General features: G+C 40.2%; 2 protein-coding genes across 8 annotated transcripts; one reads left to right on the top strand and one right to left on the bottom strand.

Annotated features, from left to right (window-relative positions):
- Positions 1-528: 528 nt before the first annotated feature.
- cdk11b (cyclin dependent kinase 11B) lies at positions 529-9,648 on the bottom strand. Of its 7 annotated transcripts, none has more exons than XM_028409826.1 (20): positions 9,600-9,648; positions 8,804-8,934; positions 8,441-8,580; positions 8,220-8,347; positions 7,991-8,135; positions 7,721-7,896; positions 7,352-7,477; positions 7,144-7,242; positions 6,779-6,919; positions 6,634-6,708; positions 5,915-6,132; positions 5,740-5,830; positions 5,538-5,659; positions 5,331-5,436; positions 5,114-5,235; positions 4,276-4,383; positions 3,940-4,056; positions 3,417-3,565; positions 1,290-1,479; positions 529-900 (listed from the first exon to the last, which is right to left on the bottom strand). In XM_028409826.1, the coding sequence occupies exons 2-20, from the start codon at positions 8,918-8,920 to the stop codon at positions 808-810; spliced, it is 2,463 nt and encodes an 820-aa protein (XP_028265627.1). In that variant the 5' UTR covers positions 8,921-8,934; positions 9,600-9,648; the 3' UTR covers positions 529-807. The 7 variants fall into 7 exon arrangements, with proteins under 7 accessions (XP_028265627.1, XP_028265632.1, XP_028265630.1 ...); XM_028409831.1 differs by having other exon boundaries at positions 7,721-7,857; positions 7,991-8,132; positions 9,587-9,648; XM_028409829.1 differs by having other exon boundaries at positions 7,991-8,132; positions 9,587-9,648.
- Positions 9,649-13,233: 3,585 nt separating this feature from the next.
- Positions 13,234-17,443, top strand: szrd1 (SUZ RNA binding domain containing 1). The gene is made up of 4 exons (XM_028409268.1): positions 13,234-13,379; positions 14,671-14,720; positions 15,012-15,278; positions 15,732-17,443. Exons 1-4 carry the CDS (start codon positions 13,332-13,334, stop codon positions 15,841-15,843), a joined length of 477 nt encoding a protein of 158 aa, XP_028265069.1. The 5' UTR covers positions 13,234-13,331; the 3' UTR covers positions 15,844-17,443.
- Positions 17,444-17,694: the final 251 nt, after the last annotated feature.

Below are 17,694 nucleotides of genomic sequence, written 5' to 3' on the forward strand. Positions count from 1 at the left end.
TAACCGAACCTGCACTGTTTATTTTTCTTTGGCTCGAAATCAAAGAATTTATTGGTTTAATTCTGAAGTTGCCATCTGCAAACAAAGGCAGAGCGAAGTCAGGGCCGCTTTTCCCCTGAAAGAACAAAGTATTGAGACAAAGTGTGCAGTGCAAAGAATGACATCACTTTTGGACAGCGACTACTGAGCTGGGTTGAAGGCTGGATTTCTTTTAGGCTCAACTTCCCTTCATTTTTTTTTCTTTAGCTCTGGCAGTGTGCAGTTGTATTTGCATAGTTTGGACAGAGTTTATACATACAGAGAAAACTGCAGACAAAACAAAGTTCAAACTTTATTTCTAGCAAAAACATTGTCTCCCTGTCATCAAGTGAGCAGAGTAATTTTCTATTATGCTGGATGGGACACGCAGCCAATGCTGCATCATTATACAGTAGCTCGGGCAGCCAGGAAATACCAACCATTTAGAAATCTGGCCCTCTCTCATGAAGTATGAAACAGAAAATAAAACAAAAGTCAAACATGAGAACATACTTCTAACAGATTTATGATGGTGTCTCCTCTTTAAGAGCTAAAATGGTCACATCTCAGGTTATGAAATGCCTTAAAAACACAAAGAAGACGCTGGAAATTCAACATGTTTTAGCCATCAGTCTTGCTGTTAGACAGTCCTGACTATTTGGTAACAGTGGTAATTGATCAGATGCTGATCTGGCCAACAGTAGTAAACCACTGATGCAGTTCTTTTCCAAACAAACAGTTTCCACAGTTCCTCTCTGTTCAGCAGCCAGGCATCCTGCAGCTACAGGCTCAGAATTTGAGGCTGAATCCTGGGCCAACTGCAGATGCTCCCTGGTTGCTGGTTGTCAGGTGGAAGCCTGTGTCTTTCAGGTCATCGTCACCCTGCAGAGATGATGGAAATAAATCAATATTATACCGGTTACATTTCGAAACAAATACAATAAAACATTTTGATTGCGTTTCAAACATTTTTTTAATATCTCACAAACTATCCACTCTTTATCAGGAACTGATAAATGTTTTGCATTGTCAAATTTGTAAATAAGGTTTACTTCCTCTGAAAAATATCCTTACTATCCTCAAATTTCAGGATGAGTAGGACCACTGCTGAACACATTAGGAACTAAAGGGTGCTCATCATGGAAAACACAAGGAGGAAATACGCGGACACAAAGCAGAAGCCTGTAGGTCTGTAATCTATTTAACACAGACAGCATTCAGAAAGCCTGGTAGCTGTATGTAATGGAGAAAGTGGAGCCTAATGTCCTTACCAGGTGACTGTAGCCCAGGCCTCCCTCGGGTGGACGAGGACTGGTGCCTCTCTTCACCCTCTGCTGCTCACTCTTGGCTGGCCAGGTGGGAAACATGGAGGGGTCAATGGGGAGCGGTGTCTCTCTGAAGTACTCATGCTTGAGTCCCTCATCTGATAAGATCCTCTTACTGGGGCAGTAGGTGAGGAATCTGGAAAAAAAACAGTCAACAGTCCAGTTCACATTCATCTGCACAGAAGCCTGTGGTTTGAATGATTAGAAATGGTAAAACTTCACTTTGGATTTATTTTGGTAATCTGGTGCCAGACACCCGAGCGCCTGCTCTCACCTCAGATTCCTTTTTATTCAAACAAGTCTGGCGTTTAGCTCATTTCCCCAGTTGGAAAACCTATCAGGGGTTTGTAGGCAGATTAAGCATGGTGGATTCATCTTTCTGTGCCAAAGCCAGAAAATAGTGACATGAACGGGGCCAATAAATGAGACAAGAGGGGTTGAGACGGACGTAGATATACAGGTTGTTTTAAGTAAGCTGCCTTAGCATCCGATTTCATTATCTCCTCTATGTTAACTAAACATTGATGAAGTTCTGTGTAACATAAATGTGTTTAGAAAAAAGAAAACAAGGGAAAATCAACCAGTTATAAGTACGGATGATGACACAGATGATGTGGTTTGAGCAGAAATCTTCATGTATTAACTATGCTACACCTAGGCAGACACTCTAAAGGGGTCTGAGAGTTTGTCCAAGGAGCCCTAATCATAAATGACAGGATAAACACAGCATAATTAGAGCACTGCTGCAGTGTGATAATTAGTACTCCACATATGAGTTGGGCCAGAATGAGCTACACAAGTCTGAAAATCTCTGTTTTTTATCAGGAGGGGTACACACTGGGATTAAAACAACAGTTATATCAAAGCAAATGTGTATGGTGATTGCTTTCTCACAGCCAATAGCGATTTAATGCAGGAGCAGTGAGTCAGCTAGCCATAACTCAGCTCTGATCTGGTGATTTGTTTGTGCCCTAAAGTAAAGTTTGTCACAAAAACTTCTGATTTCATAGAAAACATACACAAGATAAAGATCATACAACAGTGCAACAAGACTGTGCAGGACAACAGCACACAGAACTGATACAGCACTTTTAACAGCCAACAATATACAACTTCTACATGTATGTAAAACAGCTGTATTTGGTATAGATCAGCTGCATGTTGGACGTGTAAATGCCTCAATCTCAATCTGCCTAAATACTTTCCGACAGAGAGGGGTGTGATATCCCAAGCAGCCCTGTGATGTCTACCTATCTATCTTCTCTACAGAACGTGTTGACCTGCACTGGTCTGAATCTGTCCCTGAGTAAATGCTTTCTGAGTCTTCTGACAGCTGGAAGGTTTCAGCAGCCCTGGATATGCGCCAAACTTCCACTGAACCGTGATCCCTCCGGCAGCACAGTAGACATGTTGTTACCATCCTCTGCAGCTGTGAGTTAACCGAGCAGTATGGTTTTGTCATTTACAGGTGTAGACAAAAGACTCTGTGGGTGGGTGAGATCTGAGAGGCGAGCTGAGAAGCTCTTTTTTGCAACAGCTAAACTATGCTGATTCCTGGAATGTGCAAGAAAGGACTGTGACCCCTTTGAACTGTGTGAAAATTATTTTCCGTATTAGATTTGTGTTTTCTAAAACATTTTCCTGTACTGTGGAGCATCACCATGGTGAGCGTATGGAATGATGGGAAGAAACTGAACTTCTGCTGGGGCATATTGATGAATTACCAATCTACTACTGCTGTCATGTTTTATGTTAGCTAGCCAGAAGTGCGCTGGAAAGAGGAGCAGTATCTGACAGACTACAAATGTGTTTGTCTGTGTAAGACAATTTCCACTGTGGGAGCCATGCTGAGTGTTAGTTACATGCTTTCATCAATTGCATGAATATGTGTTCCAAGACTAAAAAAGCCTAAAAAAGGCATTCACTGAATATTTTAACAGACAAAAATTATGTCAAAATGGACAATATTACAGATATTTGATCTGTTCCTTTCTATGTTTCTCACATGTACAGACATCCCAGTGTGTGAGGTGTAGTGTGGCATGAGTCTTAGGTGTGGACTCAGAAACCTACTTGTTCATTAGGTCAAAACCTTGGTCTGACAGCAGTGCACCAAAGCGCTTCCGTAGATTGTTGTAGGGATACTCTGTGAAAGACATCTTCTTCACAGCTGGCAGCTCACTGTAGCCGGGCCAGATCTTCTCACTGGGTGACCCCAGATCCTACAGTTAACACACACACAACTTTTCAGACATGCTTTTGGTGTAAGAAGACATGGACGTGACATATTTCCACTGTGTCTTTGATGTACTCATCAACCACAGACACGTGGCAGACACGTAGACCAGTTTAAAGCTCCTTAATTGATCACTGGTGAAGACTCAGACATAAATCAATGACATCAGTCCATAAAGTTGCATTTTATCATCAAATGCAAAGCACTGAGATTTCAAGTTTCATCAGCTCCCCCCTGTGGTGCACTGCAGTGCTGCACGGTGACTACCAGACCATGCACTTTAAATTAACAGGTCATTAACAGAGGAGCTCTCCCCTTTAAGGATATGATTTAGTTTGAAGAGCAAACAAAAGCATTTACCTTAAAAATCTTGTTAATTTGGTCAATTTCCGATTTTCCAGGGAAAAGGGGTTTCTGGGTGAGGAGCTCTCCAAATATGCAGCCCACTGACCACATGTCCACGGCTGTAGAGTACTCCTGCGGAGAGAAGAACAAACATAGTGGTGTTCCACAGACATATAAAGTAGACAGTCTGCCTAGCAGTTTTTTCTTTCAGTGTGTTTCATGTGTGAAAGCTCTCTGGTGGCTCTCTGCTGTCTATCTGCATAGATCCTACAGTCTAGAACCTTTACAGCATTATGTGGTATTTGGTATCTTAAGCCAAATATTTCTTTATGCTCCTGCTTGTAATCTCACCTTGGCTCCAAGCAGCAACTCTGGCGATCGGTACCACAGAGTCACTACAACTGGGGTGTAGGGCTTCAGGGGGGAACCGTACTCCCGGGCCAAACCAAAGTCACCAATCTATACACACATTGAAAAGAAAGAGGTGTGAGTTTCTATTGGCAAAACACTGCAAACGTAAAGTTTATTTATACACGGACACACTCCACTGTGAAATTCCACACGAAATTCATGCTCTAATTGACTTTTAATCAAGTTTCTGCAATTGAACTGGTCATACTGCTAACTTGAAAGCATCTGGAGATGGACTACTGCTAGCTACTATATTAAATCAGAAAAACATCTGTATAAGAACTTATTTTCTTTTGAGTGTTTTAGGTGTGATATTACTTATTATCATTCCAGTGCTGGAACTGGTTTCAGATTTAAATCATCTTATATCCCAGAGGCTTCTGTTTTAGGTGTAGCACTTTGAGTAAATCTATAAAACAAACTTGCTTTTTTTGCAACGTTGCACTACAGTGAATGAACAAACATGCTGATGACCCTGGGTTCAATGTTGACCTGACAAGACTGTTATGAACACGAGTTACTAGTAAACACAGTGACAACACTGAATGCTCTGAATACGCAGTTAAGCCAACCAGCATTTCAACATTTCACATAAAGTCATTGCTTTATTGCCAAATATTGTCATTTTGCCGTGGACTCCATGAGTTGACTCACTGATCACAAGAGTTGTAAAAGCAAACAAGCTCTCAAATGTTTGCTTGTCTTAAGCAGTCCAGCAGGAAGTATAAGCCTGGCCATATTTCAAAGTGTCTGAATGGAAAAAGCTGTCCTTGCATACCTTGAGGATACCCTTGTGGCTCAGCAGCAGATTGGACGTCTTCAGGTCACGGTGTAGAATCCAGTTGTCGTGGAGATGTCGGACTCCTCGGAGCAGCTGAATCATTAAAGTCTTTACTTCACCTAAGTGGTTGCATTTTAATAAAAACACAGAAGGCTTACCATTTTGTTTTTTAACACACAGAGAAAAGCTAAAGCTTAATGCTACCATGCATTACCTGGCAGGAAGGGCTGCTTCATGGTTTCCATCAGACTCTTCAGGTCATGTTCCACATAGTTCATCACTATGTAGATTTTGTCCATGTTGCTTCCAACAACTATTTCCTGATATTGTAAGTGTAAGAAATGATTAGATTTACCACAACACTTTGAAAAGATACAATAACCAATGCATTTTTGAATAAATACTTTTAAAGTTTGCTCACCCGTACTGTGACAATGTTTGGATGCTGAGCTTTCAGAATTGTATTAATTTCTCTTAAAGATGTGATAGGAAAGCCCTCCTTCTCCTTCTCCATCTTTAGCCTTTTCAGGGCAACAATCTCATCTGCAAAAATCATAAATCCTTATCAATAACCACATCCAAAAATCTTAAATGCAAAAAAATCCAGGTGGTAAACTTCATACCAGTCTTTTTATCCTTGGCTCTGTATACAACACCATAGGTTCCCTCCTCTATTCGGTTCAGACACTGAAATTCTTCAACACTGCGGCAACCCTGAGCACAAATTAGAATTGGAGATGATTACATATGCACACTTACATAATACTCACATTGTAGTTGTGTCATGTTGGCGCTGACCTGTAAAGCGGGCATATATTTGGGCAGCTCCTTCTTCAGCTCGACAGGTGAAATTGGAGGAGAGTCTGGGATGTAGTTCTCTTCAGGAGTCGGGGAACGTGAATGAGTTTGTGACTGGGGTGTTGGGTCACCGTCTCCTGCTTCATCTTCTTCTTCCTCCTCTTCCTCCATGTCTTCACCACTCTCCTCTGAGTCGTGGTCAAAACGTGACTCTGGCACTGTGAGGCAAAATGTGAAATCATTTTAGCGATGCTAAATGCTTTTAAGATGAGAATTTTAATAAGCCTGTCATGCTGCAGATGCAAATTTTAGCAATCTATATCTTGATACAATTAATAATTGTTATCAGTCCTTTGCTAATAACTTTCACAGTTCACATATTAACATAAGTACAATCTGGCGTTTCTGTGTGACGTACAGTGTATAACACAAATATATTCTGTTCACTGTCATAATAAACAAATATTAATGCTAATATTTTGCCGATTCATTTTTATCATTCATGACTATAATGGCTCAATTTCAGATGTCATTTAAATGGTTCTGTTTTGATTGCAAAATACACTTAAGTTCTACTACTACTGTAGTACAGGCCCATTAATGGCCCTTGCAGAAAAGGCTCAGGTGTGGATATTATTTGCTCTCGACCGCTTCATTTCATGAAATCCACAAGTAGAAAAACAATGGAGTATCTACAAAGAAATCAGCGGTTTACTCACCTGCAGGTATGTGATTTCCATTTTCTTTCTCCTCTTCAAAGTCTTCCTCCGAGTGTTCGTCCTCACTCACATCCTCTGAAAGCAGAAAGTCCATGTTAAATAAATGTCATAAAGCCATGTTTGCCACAGTTGAAGACCCGTTTACCTGCACTTTGCTCAGATCTTCTTGAGTCTGAAACAGACTCCTCTTCTTCGTCTTCCTCTTCCTCACCCTCACTCTGGCTCTGGCTGCTGGACTCCTCTTCATCATCGTCATCTTCCTCTTCCTCAGAGCCTGATCCTGATGCTAAAGGACATATAGAAATAATATGGGGTAATTCAGCTGCAGTTCTGACACTGCTCAGTCCTCTAGTAAGATTCCTGCAGTATATCTGGCGCTACTTCTCTTCAAAACTAATGGTGTTGGACATAATAAAGTTATTATCTTCATTTTGTTCAATCGAACAACATTTTCAAAGAGTGTTTGGTCTTTTAATTTAAAAAAAGTAATCTGTTATTACTAGACCTTACCCATGGAAGATTCTGGGCTGCTGGTTTTTCTTTCACTGTCACTGACATCCTGCAGGTCAGCGAGCAAGTCAGCAAGTTCTGGTTTCTCTTCCTTTGATGCTGAAGCACAAAACATAGTGTGAGCTAAACTCAGCAGGTTCTTATGGAAAAAAAAAATATTTTAATGTACGCAAATGTAATGACACACAGCTCTAAAACCAAAACTCACTTGCACTTTTCCGTAGTTCAGCCTGCTCTGACCTTTCTCTGGGAACACGGACAGGGCTGCGGCTACGATTACTCTGTTTTGGCTTGTCATCGTATTCATCTGGTAACATCCGATGGTGAGATGGCACTTTGCGTTAAAAACAAAAAAGAATTCTCATTAAGCACTGCAACCAATTTTGTGTCACAGTTAATAAGGTTTTAAAGTCCCAACAGTTTTTTTTCTCAGAGCCAAATAAGATCACCACTTGATTAGCTTTGTGTTTTTGATATATAACTAGTGGCAAAGTATGTTTAGCTTAGCATACAGTCTGACGGCAGAGGGATGCAGGTACCTATGTGCAAAGGCAGCTGTTATGTTTTAGTCTCTGACCTTCTCGTCGAGTCCCTCGTTCTTTGCGTCGTTCTTCAGCCCTTCTCTCCCGATCTTTAAGTTCGCGTTGCTCTTTCTGCTGTTCGCGCAGCTTTCGGTCCCTTTCACGCTGGCGCTCCAGCTGCTCCAGTCGGTCCCTGTGCTCCAAAAAAAACCCAGAAGAGTCCACTAGGGTTCTGTTTAGACAATAGAAAATTCAATTTTTTTTTTGCTGTTTTCTTTGGCTTGTTAAAATGTATGAATTAATAGCCTTGTGTGTTTGGCACTGACCTCTCTCTGCGTGAATGAGCTCTGGCCTGTTCCCTTCGCTTCTGCCTCTCCCAGTCACGCCTGGCTTTGTCTTCTTCCCACTGACGCTTCCTGCGATCACTCTCTCTCTCTTTTTCTTTATCTTTGGGCCGTGGATGTTTTCCTGCTGTATCAATAAAAAGAAACATAAGTTGAAAACCATGAGGTGTCTTTAGATATAAAACATGTTGGTGAATATGCCTGTTTATACCTCCTTCTGCAGAGTGACTGCGATGACGTCTTTTGTCTTTTCTCTTCTCCTCCTTTCTATGGTGTGATTTATCCTTCCTTGCCATCTGCTGTGGAGGCTTGATTGCAAGCGATTCATCCTCCTCTCCTCTACCATAAACATAAAGAAAATATTGTGAAGCAAAATTATTATTTACCATACCACCACACTACATCAGTCACAAACTTTTTTTTTCCTTTTACCTGTCCTCTGTTGAGTCTTCCCGTGTGTACGGGGAATTACGAATTGTTATTTCCATTCTTTGATCCCGTAATTCTCCTTCCTCCGGAGTGTCTCGTTTGGCTTCCCGATCATCCGCCTGTGCAACAAGGCCCTGTGAGGACTGTGCAAAAAAAAAATAAATAAATAAATAAAAATAGACCATTGAAATGTCTTCAAATACATTCATCTAAACTCATGCTGACAACAAAAGCAACAAAAGTTATGTTAGTTAAGTTTATCATGTTTAAACACAATGCGTACATTTTTAAAATAAAACTAGGATGTTATAATTCACGCTTTTGTTCATATATGTGTAATAATCAAGTAGTGCTAATATACATTACATTTTTCTGGCGCTTGGGGTCTGTTTTCTCTTCTAACTCTCTTCTGCGCTTTTTCTCTAGTAGGATTTCGTCAAGAGTTTTTACTTTCCAGGTCTCCTTTTCGTCCCCCATCAGCATTCACTCTCCACCGCCTGCTTCGCATCACAAACATTTTAATCATTAAGATCACATTTGCTATAAATACATTTTGACATACATTACAACAGATCCATGACAGAGAAAAGCCTAACACTCATTCAGATCATTGCTAGAATTTACTTTTGCATTAGCTGTTAAAAGTACCGTCTACCTTATGTTAGTTGAGCTACGTTTAAGAACATCTCATGATATTTGGAGCGCATAAACTATGAGTTCTTAACTCATAACTGATGTTTAGACACGGTTTGAATCATGGGCCATCATTAGGAAACATATGTACGCTAGCGTTAGCGAAAGCGCGCTAAAATTATAATTTAGGAGAGAAATAGAAAAAAATTTGCCATATATGCTATCAAATAAATTTTGATGTCACAAAAGTTAATTGGTTCTAAACCCACTGTGTGTTGTTAGTCCAGTGGTTGATGCTACCGCGTTAGCAAGCCAAAGTTAGCTAGCCAAAACTAGCATACGTAGCTATTGCTTAACAACTACTGTAGCTAACGACACTCTTTTAAAAACAATAGCAAATACAGCCGTTGAAGTTACAGTCTGCGGAACATATAGAAATATCCGTGTCTCAAATTAAGCGCCTGGATGCCCCGAATGGTAAAATTGTTCCAGAGCAGTTGAAATGGTTAAACAAACCTGAAATACGCACAGCGGTTTTATGGCACACCGGAAGTCACAACGCGTCGGTACGTCCTTACTACTTCCGGTGTGAAACAATTACTTCCCAAAATAAAATTAAAAATTTCAACCTTTTCAGTTTCAGATGCAGTTTCAGTTCATTGATAAATCAGACAAGGTTTTTTCCAGTGTTTCATCTTCTTATATTTTCTTAATTTTAGCATGAAAATGATCCAACCTCTTGTTCTTCTCAGCTTCAGATACAATTCCAGCCTTCTATTGAAACAAACTCCTAAAGTGCCAGACCAGCAGCATGTGTCGAGCTTCCATGAGAGGGCAGCAGAAGCTAATATTCATGTGAAGAAATCCATTTCTTGCACAGAGCCATGTAGAAATAACACACAACACATAATCATTTTGACTTGTAGTCCACAAGGAAGTGATGAAACCACAAAAGGCTTGAACAGGCCTTTATCACTGGGAAGGAGTCATAAAATGCGAACAGCCAATAGACTTATGACAGGCTGACCTCAATGAGCACATGAACTATGGTCGAGGTGTCCTAGAGGACAGAAAGCATGATATGGATTCAAACATGCTGGAGAGCAGTGCTTCCTGAGCAAGCCAGGCGACAGCTGTTTCACACAGGTGAGAGTTTATATGAGCTAAATTCTGCTTAAGGGATGGCAGTAGTTTAGTTAGCAGTTACAGCAATAAGGTGCCTTAAATCTCAAAGTTATTACACATAATAAAGTATATTCATTATGTATTTTTGTGTTTTGTCTTTTATGCCCTTTAATGCATTACTCACTGTAGACACACTGTCCAGGCTGAACAGTGAAGGAGTGAGTGAGCTCTGATTCCAGCTGATAAACTGGAGGAAAAACATGGACTCTGCCGGCAGTGTACAATATGACCGCTGGAATGAGGATAACATCAACATGAATGTGGAGGCTTCACAGTCTACACTCATGAGGTGAGGTGCAGTGATGACAAACAAAAATGCAGATCAAATTCATCAGTAAATCATTTGTATGTCATTGATAATTAAGGGACAAAGCCATAGAACGATGTGTACAACCTCTCAGTTTTTATAGCTTACATTAACTGAATGTAAGTGCTCTGAAAGCCTTTTCGTCTTTCAATTCACAGAATCTACAACAGCATGTGTAATGGCAGCTCTGGAACAGTACTGAGGGCAGCAGGATCTATAGCTGCTCTGGTGTCTATTTACATCATAGGATACCTGACAGGATATTATGTCCATCGGTGTCCATAGCAGAGTGAGGACAGAAAGGAGATGGGAGGTTTTGGATAACCCAGCATGTATTTAATAAAGTGTTTTTATAGTGAAGAACTATCCACCACCAGATTATTAAAGAAAATGACCGGCATCCATTTTTTGTATAGAACTTGAGAAGCAATGGTTGTTCATTTTGTGAGATTAAGTAATAAAGTAAAACCAAAAAAATGATGAATATAAAGTAAAAGCATTAAACCCTGAGAATGTTGGAGAGACACTTGCCTCTACACTTAGCTGCTGCACACCATTTTCCTACAAACAAATGCTCTGTTTATTTATCTATGCTGTACAGTACAGGGATGTTTCTGCAGACTGTAGCAGTCTTTGTTTAGAGAGAATCTGTGCAGATCTTGATCTGGTTATGATTTTAGTTGCGTTTACTGATTTTGCAGCATTTGGAAGTGATTTAGTTGATGTTTATAACAGATGGTTCATGCATTTGTTTAACACTAAGCAACAACCAGCACACAGCCTGACAGGAGAGCCTTTCTCCAAGTACTACACATCTTTGATTAATGCAGGACATTCATCCTGCTGATGTTTTTGTGAAGTGGAGTGCAGAATGACAGCAGCACTGACAAAAAAATACAATAAAGTAGAGAAATGAAATGAAATATTGTTTTTTTGGATTTAATGGATTTCATTGTTATCCTATAATGGTAATGTAAATATGTGCAAATCATTTCATATAAAACATGAATTAATGTGTATATTATGGAAAAGGTTGAGGATCCTAGAGTCACTGTTGGCCTTTTTTTAATAAATCAACTTAGTTTCACACACTGTCTGTGTTTGTTTAATGCGTTGGATGTGGCCCAGATGTTTTTCTCAGTGAGATGTTTGTTTTTTATTACATTCCTGAAATCGTCCCTGACAGTTCGACCCCCTATAGAGGTGCACATTGCAGACCTATAAAGGTTCAGTTCCAAGTTTAAATTGAACTGTAAGTATCTCAGAAAAGCTCTGTTTATTCAGGGGGAGCAAAGACATTAATGCAGGGAGATTTTGGATGAAACTATCCACGTTTAAAAGAATTTCAGTTCAGAAAAAAATATGAGCAAACTAAAAACAGTTCAATTGACTCTGAAGTGCACCAATGTGTAACAAATGCAAACTTTGTGCACAAAGAAGCAGGTGTGCAGAATCTCTCAGGATGTAATTCTAAACCTGATTTAAATCTGTTATTTATTCCCTGTTATTTATTCATAGGGGAGGATTTAACATGTTTTTTGTAGTCAAGACAGAAATCCAGTTTCAGTTTTTTTATGAACATGTGATCTTTATAATTATTTAATGGGATATGATGTTATAATAAATATCTATATTATACTATAAAAAGGAAACATATCTGCAATGACACATACATGTTGAGGGAGATTCTCATTCATCCAGGCTTTTTTTTTCGTTGAGACGACTGAAGCAAGGCGTCTGGACTTGTAGAGTTTTCCTACATACAGTAATGACAGCTGACATGCATATCAGTTAGATTATTGAGGTGTATCAGCTCCAGCACATCCGCACTAAACCACTGATAATGAGGAAGCATTAATTATTCTGATAGCAATAAAACATGTCTATGTAACAGGATCAATAAAGACAAAACAAATCATCAAACTTAACTTTGTGTATTTGCTCCTTGAAAGTAGAACATTATGTTAAGCCTTAACGCTTTCCCTGACATGTGACTAAAGATTATTATAAGACTATTATAAAGGTTATTATCTGCTGCTGTTTGTATTGAACTCTGAAGTCTGTATTTTGTCAGGTGGAGGTTTTTTTTAATTCATACCATGAGACATCTTCCTTCATTAATTCATACCTTGATTTAGATTGCAAGATTAAGGCACTTAATGGAAGTCTGATGAGTTGTTAAGTAGAAAAATGCAAGCCAGCGAGTTATTTGAAAAGCTCTGAAAACAAGTGATTTAAACTCCAGCATGGCGCTCTTTACTGAGCTGAAGCTCAATGTGACTAAAACATCAGCTGTGTTACAACAACACTGCCCTCATGTGTCCACATTTAACACAAACACACTTAAAGCTGAAGAAAACACAGGAGAAAACAATGCTTTCTTTGAGCCAGTGTCCTAATTAAAATACATTGATGCTGCCAACAGCACATATACATGTTTTATATATGTGTTACACACACGCACGGATATATATATATATATATGTGTGTGTGTGTGTGTGTGTGTAACATATTTATAACATTATCGCCTGGGTTCAAAAGCAGAACAGTGTAACACAGGTTCCCAGTGTTAAACTGGGTTTTGCTGTATTTATAAGTGCAGTTTCTGTTAATGTCATACTTCAGTGTTAGGATTGTAATAATGTTGCATTACTGCAGTGTAGCAGTGTGTCTGTGCTGAGGGGAACCCCGGCAGTGTGATGTCACACTGTGCGGACAGTGAGAGGCGGATCCGAAGGAGCTCCGCGGCGTGTCTGAGCAAAATGAAACATGGATGAGGAGGTCGCTGAAAGTTGGGAGGAAGCAGCCGACAGTGGGGTAAATGACGAAATGCTCAATATACGCCAAGTGAAATATCATTTCGGGTGCTTCTTTACTTTAACTGGGTTGTTTTAGGAAGTTCTTATAGCGCTGCTCAATGTAATCGACTCACACGGGCCAACAATGTGGCTAATGCTAACGTTAGCTTCAAGAAACTTGACAAGCAGCGGCCAAGTAGCGTTAGCAGGCGAACGAGCCAGGCTTAACCCGGACATAATTACCCGAATAACACGGACAGTTCCACATTCACTCAGTATCTAATAACGACGTATTTTCTAATTTTTCGATATTTAGATAGCGATGTGCATTCGGCTAACATGTCCTCAAACACTCAGAATAAGAGGTCCAGTCTAAATGCTAAGACAGAGGTGGGCTAACGTGAGTGCTAAGCTAACTACTCATTGCATGGCTCGCGTTGAAAATGTGTAACTTTTATATGGGGTTTGATTGTTGGAATTTTACATATCTCTCACAACACAACAAACCTCACTTTCTTGAACGGTCATTACTTCATAATGAATTCGGCACACATTAATAAAAGCTAATACCTTTAGAAAATTACATTTTAAACATTGACCCGCGATCGCGACACAGCCGAGGCATGGTGTGAACGACGGGGAGCACTGCTGTAAATCAGTTTGAGGAGGTGTCAATTTGTTTTAAAGTGAAGATAAGCCAACTCACAAGACCGATTGCTAGTAATCAGCTTTTTACAGTATGTTCAATCACTGCGTTGTTGTTCGTTTTCACGGAGCGTGTCTTACACTAGTTATGATGAAAGCTTGCTCAACTAATTTGGGGATTGTCCGTAGTTTACACGGTCAGATTGTTGTTCGACACTAATTTCAGCCATGTTGTTGATCGGTGCCCGAGCTGAGAGCTAGTTATGTGGCAAAACTGGTCAGTCGGCATCGGGCGGCTAACATTACTAAGCTATTGTGAAGGCAGTCTGTCAAGAGTAGCTCATGATGTCACGAACGTGGTTCTCGTCGGAACATTAGCATTTAGTCAAGATATACTTGGAAGACCATCCCACAGCGATTAGCCAATACGTTAGCTAATCGCACAGTCACAGTTTTCACTGGTAACATCAGCCGGCTAATGTTAGCTAGCTAAACGCACGTTCTGTTATGATTTGGCAGCTGTCCACTCATGTATAAATAGCTCGTAACCGAATCCTGCTTTCCATCCACTCTCAGACTCGCTACCTGCCGAACCTTCTCATGTCCCCTTTTCTGAACATGTTGTTTGTTTACATGGCTTTTTATTTGCACGACTTTTCCCACAGGAAATGGAAAAACGATTAGAGGAGAAGCTACGGATCAGCCAGAAAGAAAGGTAATAGTGACTACCATGGCCATAGTTTGTGTTCTGTTGTGTTTTGTTCAGTTATCCTACAAAACTTACACACACACACAACTGTGCAACACTTTACAAGTGATAAAAGATATATTGCCAGTTCTTGCCAGAAAATGGTTAATCTTAGTGTTTAATCTGACTTCAACAAAAGTTGTTTACAGTTACTTAGTATACAGCTTTGTTGGCGCTACTTTTCTTGGTTCAGTGTAATGCCTTTTCCTCTCTGTCACATCAGTAATTTCACATTCTCTCTTTTTATTTTGCTTCCAGAGAGTCTAATAATTCTTCACGATCTCCACTAAAGACAACCATGGTGATACAGGATGAGTCATTACCAGCAGCACCCCCACCTCAGATACGTATTTTGAAGCGGCCTGCCAGTAATGGGTCACTCGGATCCCCCTTAAATCAGAACAGGCCGACGCCACAGGTCAAGTCTCTGGCCCAGCGAGAAGCAGAATATGCTGAGGCCAGGAAGAGAATACTGGGCAGTGCCTGCCCAGACGAGACGCCTCAGGACAAGCCCAACACTGACAGGTAGGAACATAGTTTTTTTTATACTTTCATTCACAGCATGGTGAGTGTTGTGTTTCTGTCCTTTCAATCATGGTGTTTGTTTTGGTTTCATTACAGCTGGAGCAGTACATTGTTTTTGACTAGCTGGATGTTGAGTAAAAGGAAGTGGGCACAAACAGTGATGAAAGAAAGTTTTTTTTAAGCGAACGACAGTAAATGTATTGATTTGTAATGGAGTAAGATTAGCATGAATTTGTGCCAAAGTGAAGATATTAGCAAAATTATAATTTGGGCACTGTAGGTGAAATCATGTTTGAGGACATGTCTGATGTCAGACTACAGGGATCCATTGGAGAAAAATGACTGCTGGTAAATAATGCCAGCTGGCAACAAGTCAAGTGGTTTCTGTCTTGCAGTTGACACGTGATGAGGGTGCTGTCTCTAATTTATTCCTGTTTCCCCTTTTTCTGCCAGGCCAGGGCGCAATAATTCTACATTGCCTTCAGAGGACACCCGATCAAACAATCACACTGTCCGGCAGCCAGCCGGCCCAGATGGCACCCACGGGTTCCGACAGCACAGATAAATGGGCCCAGAGGGCCACCCAGCCATCAAGGGGAGAGAAATCAAGAGCCACCTGAGAGCTAACACAGTACTGTATTCTATATTCTTCCTTCCTTCAGTTCCTTAACGTCAGATGGGCTGTAAGTTCAGCCCCATCTTCTCGCCCGCAGTTGCGTGGAAGTGAGGAACTCGAGGTGGAACCAGGAATAGAAATATTCTCTCTTCTCTCCCCACTCCAGCTAGGACTAGGCACTGTGATTATGGACATTTTCTGGACTCACTGTGATGATCCCCTTTAAAAAACACCCTTCACCTCCATCTCTCTCCTCCTTCAGTTCCCAGCGGCTCCGTCTTAAGGACGCCAGAAGGGCAGAAGCAAAGACTTGATCAGAGGATGGCTCAGAGAGGAGGAGAAATGAGGAGTCATATCAAAATGAGATGAGCTGGTACTTGTGCAGCAGCTTCCTCCCAGCAATAATACCAGACATCACCTTTTATGTTTTTAATTTTTCACATGTTGGCTCAAAATTTTTATCTTTTGTTTTCTTGCTTGTCTTTATTAATACTAGGGATGCTCTGATATCTAACAAGTACAGATGAAAGTACTTCATATACATTGATCACCAGGAATCAGTTTGTTAAATATTGATATTTTTAAATACAAACATAAGCAATTTTTACAAAATATAAACTGCATCATCCACCTTCCTCGCAGCTTATGGTGTCATCTGTGGAACACACCATTAATGCTGAGTACTTAACTTAGCTGTTGGAATTATCAGTGCACCCCTAATATGTAAATTGCCATTTGTTTTTAAGAGGTAGGGGTCATGTGTGTCAAGTTGTGCATCTGGTGAATTCTGTTTACGTTTCTTTTTTCTTTTTTAAATTAAGCTTTTTCAGCTGTCTTCCTGGGACTGTCACTTCATTGTTTCTTTTTTAAAGTAAAAGCAAAAAAAGTGAAATGAAGTCCATTATAAGTAGCTTTTTTTAATATGACAGCAGCAGAGTAGTATTTTAATTGAAATGAACCAAAAGCCCTTTTTAAACTTGACCTAAAACATTATTATTTGATGGTGGTGTTGGCACTGAATCAGAGGAGGGTCAGATGGCGACATGAATTCACTGCTGTACTTCACAAGCCTCTGTCAGTTTTCCACCTCGTCAGCAGTGTGCTTGTTTTTTCCTGTCGTCCTCTGAAGTGCAGCCTGTAGGAACTCAGGGGCAAGTGAACGAGACTGAATGAATGAAATGAACCAAGATTGTATTCTTACAGCAGGTTTGATCGCTCAAACAGCTAATGTCCGTATTTAAGCTTGGGGTGGCACTTAGTGCTCTGCAGAGTGAAATGATGTCAAGAGGTAAATGAATGCCAGGTCTTTTTTTTTGTCTTAAGTGGTGGTCTATTGGTCACACTAAAAACATCATAATGTGTGCGATTGTACAGTAACTGATGGTCCACTGATAAAATCAAGCACGTATTGATAGTTGGATGTAAAGCGGACAGTTGTTCATGGCTTTCCAAGGACCATTGTGCCCAATAGGTGTTGAGTTTTTTTCACCTTTATTTTTTCAGAGGAGATCTCAATAAAGCCATATTAAGTGGAGCAACACCATCATTACAGAACTTGTTGTAGTGGTTGAATTCAGCTTGTGCCTCCTGTTTCACATCTTTACTTCCTGGGTTTTGTTCTGATTACTGTAGTAAAGTGAAAATATCTAAGAATGATATTTAAGTTCAGGAAATCTTGTGGCAAAGCAGGAGACGGACAAGTAAGAACACAAACTGCCTGTATATAATGATTTAATAAAATGATATGCAGAAAAACAGTTGCTGCTTGTTCACTTTAACACCCTAGAAAAGATTCAAAAT

Source organism: Parambassis ranga, chromosome 7 (assembly GCF_900634625.1).
Source record: "Parambassis ranga chromosome 7, fParRan2.1, whole genome shotgun sequence".
Lineage (NCBI taxonomy): Eukaryota > Metazoa > Chordata > Actinopteri > Ambassidae > Parambassis > Parambassis ranga.